Source organism: Piliocolobus tephrosceles, chromosome 10 (genome assembly GCF_002776525.5).
Source record: "Piliocolobus tephrosceles isolate RC106 chromosome 10, ASM277652v3, whole genome shotgun sequence".
NCBI lineage: Eukaryota > Metazoa > Chordata > Mammalia > Primates > Cercopithecidae > Piliocolobus > Piliocolobus tephrosceles.
The window spans coordinates 109748659-109758907 of record NC_045443.1 but is presented as its reverse complement, the minus strand read 5'-3'; the positions used below and the strand labels follow the sequence as shown (position 1 = coordinate 109758907).

General features: G+C 44.9%; 1 protein-coding gene across 1 annotated transcript in view; it reads right to left on the bottom strand.

Moving 5' to 3' along the window:
* Positions 1 to 10041, bottom strand: part of TRAFD1 (TRAF-type zinc finger domain containing 1) — a 29787-nt gene extending 19746 nt beyond the window's left edge. Inside the window, exons 1-2 of the mRNA XM_023203741.1 lie at positions 9948 to 10041; positions 3891 to 3949 (exon numbers count right to left, since the gene is read on the bottom strand). Coding sequence (XP_023059509.1) covers positions 3891 to 3937 — 47 coding nt within the window. The 5' untranslated portion in view covers positions 3938 to 3949; positions 9948 to 10041. The remainder of the gene's footprint in view (positions 1 to 3890; positions 3950 to 9947) is intronic.
* Between the last annotated feature and the right edge of the window lie 208 nt (positions 10042 to 10249).

Below are 10249 nucleotides of genomic sequence, written 5' to 3'. Positions count from 1 at the left end.
AAAATTAGCCAGGTGTGGTGGCACATGCCTGTAATCTCAGCTACTCAGGAGGCTGAGGCAGGAGAATCGCTTAAACCGGGGAGGCGGAGGTTGCAGTGAGCCTAGGTCGTGCCATTGCACTCCAGCCTAGGCAACAGGAGCGAAACTCTGTCTCATAAAAAAAAAAAAAAAAAAAAAAAAAAAACTAAACTAAATCCTGTCCAGGTATAGTGGCTCACACCTGTAATCCCAGCACATTGAGAGGCTGAGGCGGGTGGATCACTAGAGGTTAGGAGTTCAAGACCAGCCTAGCCAACATGGTGAAACCCCGCTTCTACCAAAAATATAAAAAATTAATGGGGTGTGGTGGTGGACGCCTGTAATCCCAACTACTTGGGCAGCTGAAGCAGGAGAATCACTTGAACCCGGGAGGCGGAGGTTGCAGAAAGTTGAGATTGTGCCACTGCACTCCAGCCTGGGCAACAGCAACATTCCATATCAAAAAAAAAAAAAAAAAAAAAGAACTAAATCCTGAAGGCTGACTCTTCTGTGCAACATTCTGAGTTATCACTGCTATGCACTACTACCTCTAAAAGCTCAGCCTTACTTTCTCAAAGTCAGAGCTGATCACAACATGAAGTCAGATGCCAAAAAGAGTAGAGCTAGGCTATTCCAAAACCATCCATGTCCCAAAGCAGAGTGATACGCTCCAGGATTATTTTAAAACAGAAAACAAACCAAAACAACAATAAAAACAAGTGAAAAAACACCCTACCACTGATTTTCCCTCAGTTTTAAGTAGTTAAATTTCATTGGATTTTATTCCATGAAAAGTCAAACCAAAAACAGAAGACGCCAGCTTTGGGATAGTCAAAGGGGAAGGGGAAATTGTCTCCTGTATGCCTCACATGCCTTTCAAAGCAGGCTGGATGCTTCCTGACTACAGGAACATGCTCTCTGGCTGGGTTGGTAGAAACTTCACTTCAAAGCTGCACAAAAATCAAATCCTGAACCCTTTCCTCCACCAGTCTGGTTTTTCCACTTAATTTTCCCATTCTCACTTAGTTTAGTGGTCCAAAGAACATATCTAAGCTACACAAATTAAGGAGGTAAAGTGATAATCTTACATGAAAGAATAAGACCATTTAAACATGAAAAGATTAGACACACACTCGAACTAAAGGTACATTCTATTCAAAGGCCTTACTTTTACTTATTTGGATAGGACCATTGTAAAATTCCAATTTGACCAGCTAAAGACATTAAAGAAGGTACCTATAACAATAATTCAGAAAAATAAAATACTGAACAGAATCAATACAGATAGTCATAAAACACATTATTTAAGATCACATTTTGCCTCTGAAGCTGAATACTAGAAGAACTCTCTCCCACACTAAATTATAAATAGCTTATTTCTCTTTTAATAACCTTTAACATTCAGACATTGTCTAAAAAACATTTCAAAGTAGGATAAATGATGTGCCTCCAGCTTATAGTCATTCTTCCAAACTGAAAGACCAAAACACCAAGGCAGTGCAAATTCATTTTCATCCAATGGTGGAATTATCAAGCTGGGGACCCCAAGGCAGCTCTCAAAGCAGCACTGGAAGGTGACAGAACAATCAACTGTGAGAGATGGGAAGAAAACTCAAATGGATAAAGAGGTAAATTACTGAAAGATTTAACTTCCCATATTTCTCTCAAATTTCTAGCTTTCTAAGGAAACTACTCATTTTGAATTAATTTAGTTAAAATAATAAATCCCAACTTTTTAAAGATGTTGTGAAACTAATACTTTAATACATTACTGGTGGTAGAATAAACTGTCTAAAAACAGTCTGAAAATGCATTTCTAGGACCAGAAAATTATATACTCTGTAACACAATAATCCTACTCTTGGGATTATGTATGAATATTAAAAATACCTAAGCAAGAAAGGAATAGCTAAGTTACATATAGTACACCAACAAAGTGAAAGAAGCAATGTTATATTGTGATTGCAAATCATGTATGTACAAATGCCATGAAAATTAAAGCCAGTAATTACTGCTTAGGGTGTAGAAAACCTGGGTTCCTTTTTCATAATTTTGGCAATAATTTTATTTTAATGGCAAATATGGAGACACTAAATGTCTAGCATTTACTTTACAAGGCTGTTCAGGATAACTTGTTGACATACTACATACACAAGGCCCCTAAAACTTTAGAATTAAAACAAAAAATATTAAGGGCCACACCATCATAATATGAAAAAGCAAGAATCGAAAGCAGCTGTCAGGTAAGACCACAAAGCATTTACTATTCCACATATTCACCTCTTAGGAAATGCTAAAATAAGATGTTTGCAACAATTATATAAAATAGTTGGCCGGGCGCGGTGGCTCACGCCTGTAATCCCAGCACTTTGGGAGGCCGAGGTGGGCGGATCACAAGGTCAGGAGATCGAGACCATCCTGGCTAAGACGGTGAGACCCCCGTCTCTGCTAAAAATACAAAAAATTAGCCGGGCCCGTTGGCAGGCACCTGTAGTCCCCGCTACTCGGGAGGCTGAGACAGGAGAATGGCGTGAACCCGGGAGGCGGAGCTTGCAGTGAGCCGAGATTGCGCCACTGCACTCCAGCCTGGGTGATGAGCAAGACTCCATCTCAAAAAAAAAAAACAAAAAAAAACAAAATAGTTGCCTGCTGTTTTTTTCTTTTAAAATTTAACTGCCAACATATTCCTACCAAACATTCCAACCAGATGAAGTACTAATATGCTTTCTTCCTACCTTCAGATAAAATGAAGGTGTTTAAAGTGAGATAAATGAGCACACAATTCCGTATCCAGATAAAACTGCTAAAAGTCTCAAGGAAGGGCTAGCAAATTAGAGGTGAAATTTCATTTAGATATAAATAGCTGAAAGGCAAACCAAAGCTTCCAGAAAAATTCCCAAGAGCTTTCTAAACACTAAAAGCAAACAACCAGAAATTAATTCTTTACAGGTTTAGTCAGCCTTCTATGCTAATTTGCTTTTTTCTTTAATTTCTTTGGCTTTGAATAGCCTTGTTTTTCACTAGCTTTCCATTAACTCACCCTTTAACTCTCTTAGCATAGTTATTTATATATTGTCCTAGGCTTGAGATTCCTCCTAATTGGAGTGGACTGATAAAACAGGTGTATCTTAACTAATGCTAAAAACCAGTGTGTCTGTTTTCGTATGATTATTTGTTTCACTGATTACTCTATTTCAGTAGCTATACATATAAAATTCAAAAAAACCTAAAATAGCTTATGACATGGTAGAAAGTGATAGTGGCATAGCAGAAATACCCTACAATATGGCAAGACACCTTCAATGAGATGAAATCTTAATTCCAAGCAGGTAAAGAATATTGGAACCAGCTCTTGCTCTAATTATATCCTAATTCTGCCAAAGTTAGGCTGAGAAGAAAGAAAAAGACAACAACGACAACAAAAATGTTATTTGACTCAAATATTCTACCAATGAGTCAAACTATTTTCGTTATTCCACATCTCTTTCTACCACAGTTTGCTAAGGTAAACATAGCACACTGTGAAAGAAGTACCCAGTGAAGGAAAATAAAGTAATAAACATAGCAGACAGTTCTGCTTTGCTTTTTTTGTCAGCTGACAGTAACAGCACTTGTATAGCACCAAGATACCAAGTTAAGTTCTTAGGAAATCCCCAACAGGAACCAGCTGATTATTAACTTTACAACTAGTTTCATTTCATCAGGAAAGAGATGCTCTTTCTTGTAATTCGTGTGGGTTATAAACACCAAAATAAAAAGCTTAACATTCAAGACTGTGTCAGTCTTCACTAAGAGTTTTTAAATCAGGAAATGGTAGTGATTAAGCTTGACTGTCCTCATTCCACTAACATTTCTTAGATTTAATATCTTACCAGTTGTCACACAGTCGAGTTTCCTGGTCCTCTAGAAATTCAGCCATCTTTAGCTCTTCCTGAAAACCACAAAGGAAGACATGAACTTTCTCTTTCATTTCTGCTTTAAAGATGACATGCAAAAAACAAAATAAAAAACCAGTATACAGAAAATGTCACCCAAACCTGCATGTTAAAGCATTTTATTCAATATCCAGCCCCTTGAGCTTTTCTCATTTTAAAATTTTCAATTTAAAATAATTTTACTGGATAAGAGACTTTTAAAAAATAAAAATAATAAAATAAAATACTTTTACTAGGCTGGGTACAGTGGCTCATGCCTATAATCTCATGCCTATAATCAGTACTTTGGGAGGCCGAGGCGGGCAGATCACTTGAGCCCAGGAGTTCAAGACCAACCTGGCCACAACATGGGGAAACCCCATGTCTATAAAAAATACAAACAAACAAACAAACAAATTACCCAGGCATGGTGATGTGTGCCTGTAGTCCCAGCTACTCGAGAGGCTGGAGGCAGGAGGAATGCGCAAGAGGAATGCTTAAGCCCAGGAGTTCAAGGCTGCGGAGAGCCATGATCATGCCACTGCACTCCAGCCTGGGTGACAGAGTGAGACCCTGTCTCAAAAATAATAACAACATCCTGGCCAGGCGCGGTGGCTCACACCTGTAATCCCAGCACTTAGGGAGGCCGAGGCAGGCAGATCACAAGGTCAGGAGATCAAGACCATCCTAGCCAACATGGTGAAACCCCTTCTTTACTAAAAATACAAAAATTAGCTGGGCGTGGTGGCGCGTGCCTGTAATCCCAACTACTCTCGAGGCTGAGGCAGGAGAATCGCTTGAACCAGGGAGTCAGAAGTTGCAGTTAGTGGAGTTCATGCCACTGCACTCCAGCCTGGCGACAGAGTGAGACTCTGTCTCAAAAATAAATAAATAAATAAAAATAAAATAAAATAACATCCCTCATAGATTTCATCCAATTACCCTAAAAGCATCATAAATAACAAAAGTAAAATTATCAAATACAGGAAATTAACACTAATACAATACTAGTAACTAATCTATACAATTTATTCAAATTTCACCAACAAGCCAGGCACAGTGGCTCATGCCTGTAATCCCAGAACTTTGGGAGGCTAAGCTGGGAGGATCGCTTGAACCCAGGAGTTTAAGATCAGCCTGGGCAACATGGTGAAACCCCTTCTCTACAAACAATTTAAAAAATAGCCAGACGTGATGGCACACACCTGTGGTCCCAGCCACTCAGAAGGCTGAGATGGGAAGATCACTTAAGCCCAGAAGGTCAAGGCTGCAGTGAGCAGTGATTATATCACCGCACCCTAGCCTGGGTGACAGAGTGAGACCCTGTCTCAAAAAAAAAAAAAAAAAAAATCACCATTCCCAAATCACCATCCCACCCTTTTTCTGGTCCAGCATTCAATCTAGGATCACACATTGCATTTAGCAGTTACTCGTACTTAATTTCCTTTGATCTGGGAGAGTTCTTCAGTCTTTCCTTCTCTTTCATGACCTTGTTAAGCATACTGGCTTTTTTTTTTTTATTTTTTTAAACAGAATATCGCTCTGTTGCCTAGGCTGGAGTGCAGTGGTGCGATCTCGGCTCACTGCAACCTCCACCACAGCCTCCCGAGTAGCTGGGACTACAGGTGTGTGCCACCATGCCCAGCTAATTTTTGTATTTTCAGTAGAGACGAGGTTTCACCATGTTGACCAGGATGGTCTTAAACTCCTGACCTCAGATAATCCACCAGCCTTGGCCTCCCAAAGTGCTAGGATTACAGGTGTGAGCCACTATGCCCAGCCAGCTATTTTATTTTATTTTTTTATTTTTATTTTTTTTTGAGACAGAGTCTTGCTCTGTCGCCCGGGCTAGAGTGCAGTGGCCGGATCTCAGCTCACTGCAAGCTCCACCTCCCGGGTTTACGCCATTCTCCTGCCTCAGCCTCCCGAGTAGCTGGGACTACAGGCGCCCGCCACCTCGCCCGGCTAGTTTTTTTGTATTTTTAGTAGAGACGGGGTTTCACCGTGTTAGCCAGGATGGTCTCGATCTCCTGACCTCGTGATCCGCCCGTCTCGGCCTCCCAAAGTGCTGGGATTACAGGCTTGAGCCACCGCGCCCGGCCTTCAGCTATTTTATATAATGTCCTTCAATTTGGGTTTGTCTGGTATTTTCTCATGATTAAATTCAGGGTTACACATTTTTGGCAAGAACACCATAGAAATCATGTTGTGCTCGTCTCAGTGCCTTATATCAGAAGGTACATGATGTCAACAGTCTTATTTTACTATTGATGTAAACCATGATCACATAGTTGATATGGTATCTGCCAAATTTCTTCACTATAAAGTTTCTCCTGCTTTTTAAACAAGATGTCAATGCAGAAAGCAAAGCACTGGCAACTTTACTACCATTGTTTAGTTTAGATTATTCCTTTCCATGATACAAAAATGGTCTTAAATCCTGCCCCCAATAGGGTTCTTTAATGGTTTTGGCATTATCAAGTGAGTTGCCACTTCTCAAAACATGTGTTTAGTCATTTGTTCAACAAGCTTAATTAAGACAATACTTTGGGGCTGGGCCGGGTGGCTCACGCCTGTAATCCCAGCACTTTGGGAGGCCGAGGTGGGTGGATCAGTTGAGGTCAGGAGTTCGAGACCAGCCTGACCAACATGGCAAAACACCTCTCTACTAAAAATGCAAAAATTAACCGGGTGCCTGTAGTCCCAGCTACTAGGGAGGCTGAAGCAGAACTGCTTGAACCCAGGAGGTGGAGGTTGCAGTAAGCCAGGATCGCACCACTGCACTTCAGCCTGGGCAAAAGAGTGAGACCCTGTCTCAAAAAAATAAAAATTCAAAAAAAAAGGCCGGGCGCGGTGGCTCAAGCCTGTAATCCCAGCATTTTGGGAGGCCGAGACGGGCGGATCACAAAGTCAGGAGATCGCGACCATCCTGGCCAACACGGTGAAACCCCGTCTCTACTAAAAAATAAAAAAAAAAAAAAAAACCTAGCCGGGCGAGGTGGCGGACGCCTGTAGTCCCAGCTACTTGGGAGGCTGAGGCAGGAGAATGGTGTGAACCTGGGAGGCGGAGCTTGCAGTGAGCTGAGATCCAGCCACTGCACTCCAGCCTGGGCGACAGAGCGAGACTCCATCTCAACAAAAAAAAAAAAAGAAAAAAAAATTTTTAAAAAAAAGGACAATACTGTGGGCCAGATGCAGTGTCTCACACCTGTAATCACAGCACTCTGGAAAGCTGAGGTGGGTAGATCACTTGAGCTCAGGAGTCGAAGGCCAGCCAGGAAACATAGTAAGACCCTGTCTCTATAAAAAATAAGCAGCTGGTGTGGTGGCTCACCCCTATAATCCCAGCACTTTGGGAGGCCAAGATGGGCAGATCACAAGGTCAGGAGATCGAGACCATCCTGGCTAACATGGTGAAACCCGCTCTCTACTAAAAAACACAAAAAATTAGCCAGGCATGGTGGCGGGCGCCTGTGGTCCCAGCTACTCGGGAGGCTGAGGCAGTAGAATGGTATGAACCCGGGAGGCAGAGCTTGCAGTGAGCTGAGATCACGCCACTGCACTCCAGCCTGGGCAACAGAGCGAGACTCTGTCTCAAAAAAAAAAAAAAAGGCAGGCCAGGCGCGGTGGCTCAAGCCTGTAATCCCAGCACTTTGGGAGGCCGAGACGGGCAGATCACGAGGTCAGGAGATTGAGACCATCCTGGCTAACATGGTGAAACCCCATCTCTACTAAAAATACAAAAAACTAGCCAGGCGACCTGGCGGGCGCCTGTAGTCCCAGCTACTCGGGAGGCTGAGGCAGGAGAATGGCGTGAACCCAGGAGGCGGAGCTTGCAGTGAGCTGAGATCCAGCCACTGCACTCCAGCCTGGGCAGCAGAGCGAGACTCCGTCTCAAAAAAAAAAAAAAAAAAAAAGGCAAAAAATTAGGTGGGTGTGGTGGCACATGCCTGTAATCTCATCTACTTGGGAGGCTGGGGTGGGAGGATGAGGTAGTCCCCAGCTACTTGGGAGGCTTGAGCCCAGGAGGTCAAGGCTACAGTGAGTGAGTTGTGATCACACCACTGCACTCCAGCCTGGGTGACAAAGTGAGACCCTGTCTCAAAGAAAAAGAAGACCATACTGTGTGCCACTGTGCCCTGGCACTAAAAATACTTTACAAAATAAGGAAATATAGTGTCTGATAAAGCGATCTAGTGGTAGAGAAAAATAATAAGCAAAAAAATACATATAACTTAAGGTGAGTATTGTGATGGAAAAGTACACAGACAAATAAATGGGGGTGGAGTAGAGGCAAATCTACTTTAGGTAGGTAAGAGTGGTCAGGGAAGAACTTTCTGGGCAGACGACATTTAAACTAAGAACTGAAGTACAAGAGCCAACCATGAAAAGACAAAGATGGAGAATGGGAATGGAGGAAAATCCATCCAGGCAGTGGGAAGGGCAAAAGGCCTAAAAGCAATGAAAGAGAAAGTAAAGGCAAATCTGGAAAAGCATAATAAAAAAAGGGAATGACTCAAGAAGGTCTTGTCATATAAGACAGAAAGAATATTGGATTAGATTCCAAACTCAATGGTAAACACTGAAGGGCTTTAAACTAGGGAATGACATAATTCAAGATACCCATTCTGGGCTGGGCGCGGCAGTCACGCCTGTAATCCCAGCACTTTGGGAGGGTGAGGTGGGCGGATCACTGGAGGTCTGGGGTTCAAGACCAGCCTGGCCAACACGGCAAAACCAAGTCCCTACTAAAAATACAAAAATTAGCTGGGTGTGGTGACGGGCGCCTGTATGCCAGCTACTCAGGAGGCTGAGGCAAGAGAATCACTTAAACCCAGGAGGCAGAGGTTGCATTGAGCTGAGATCTCGCCACTGCACTCCAACCTGAACAACAGAAGGTGACTCCATCTCAAAAAAAAAAAAAAAAAAAAAAAATTCACTCTTACGAAATGGCAACTAAGGAGGGCTGTCCGACTGATTTCAGGTGTGCTCTATTCCAGACGACTAAATGGCCAACTCTAAGGCCAGAGCTCAGATGTGGCAGGTGCTTGCTTTTCTAGACGCAAGGAGACTGGGGGTGGCCTGCAGGGTCCCCCTCTGGGGGTCAAGTTCTGGCTGGTTCTGCCAGATTTAACCTCTCTGGGTCTCAGATTCTTCAGGCAGAAGACTGACAATACTTCAAAGGATCAAGGAAACGATCCTTTGAATGCACGGAAGAGTCGAGGCACAGAAAAAAGTCTTCAAGCTTATAAGGAGCCCGTTGGGGGTCGGCTAGATCTCTCTGGTCCGCAGAGGGGACCGTCCCTCTGCCCGAGACGGCGTAGCTTCCACCGCCGGGTCCAGATACCCCAAGGTAGTCTCCAATCGCCCCCTTCCCCAGCAAGGTCGGTGATGGGGAGTGAAGAAGTAAGCGGCTTCTCAAATAATAGCAGTTGCCAAACGCTTACCGGGAAAATCTTTTAATCCCGACTACAATCCTAAGAGGTGAAAGTCTTGGTCCCCACTTTAGAGGCTGCGAAAGCGGAAGGCCACCTGAGTTTTCCGCAACACCAGCGGGTCGGAGTGCGAGCTCGGACTCGGGTCCTTCGGCCTCGAGGCCGCATTAGGCCACTCGCGACCCCCCACGCCGGCAGCTCGAGGCTCGGGCTCTAGGCCCAGGCCGGCATTGAGCCCAGCTCCGCCCGGGACGCGGTGGCCACAGAGGCGCTGCGGACGACGCCCGCTTCCCGACTCCCCAGACCAACCTAGGCCGCGAAGGGGGCGGCGTCGCCGGGGGCTGCCAAGGCGCCAGTTCCCTGAGGAGAAAGCGCGGCCTCCTCCAGTTGCCAGAGATGCCGCCGCGCGGGCATCCTCTCCTCAGAGCCTCAACCCCGGACCCAGAGACCCCACGCCCACACACCCCTCCCTTGGGATGCCGGACCCTTCCTAAACTGGAGGCCTCAGGGAATCTCCAGCCGCGTGCCGCCGCTACACCTCACCAGGGAAGACAGGAGAAACGTTAAGTTGACACACTACCTGCAGACGCGGAGCCTCCTCTGTCAGACCCCGCACTGAACAACGGCCCTCAGAGCTGCCTCACCACTTCCGCCCATCGCGGAGGAGCGCTCCCATTGGCCAGGGGCTGCTCCAGCTGTAGGCCCATTGGATAACACCGTTGTCGCTCCCAGGGCCCCGCCTTCTGCGCGTCGATTGGCTCCCCGGAGGCCCACGGGGGCGTGTCCCTGGAAGCCCTGGCCCCTGCACATCTGGAATCAGAGGCACGGAGCTGAGTTGTGAGCCTGTTGCTGAGTTTAACAACTGCCCTCGACACAGGCTAA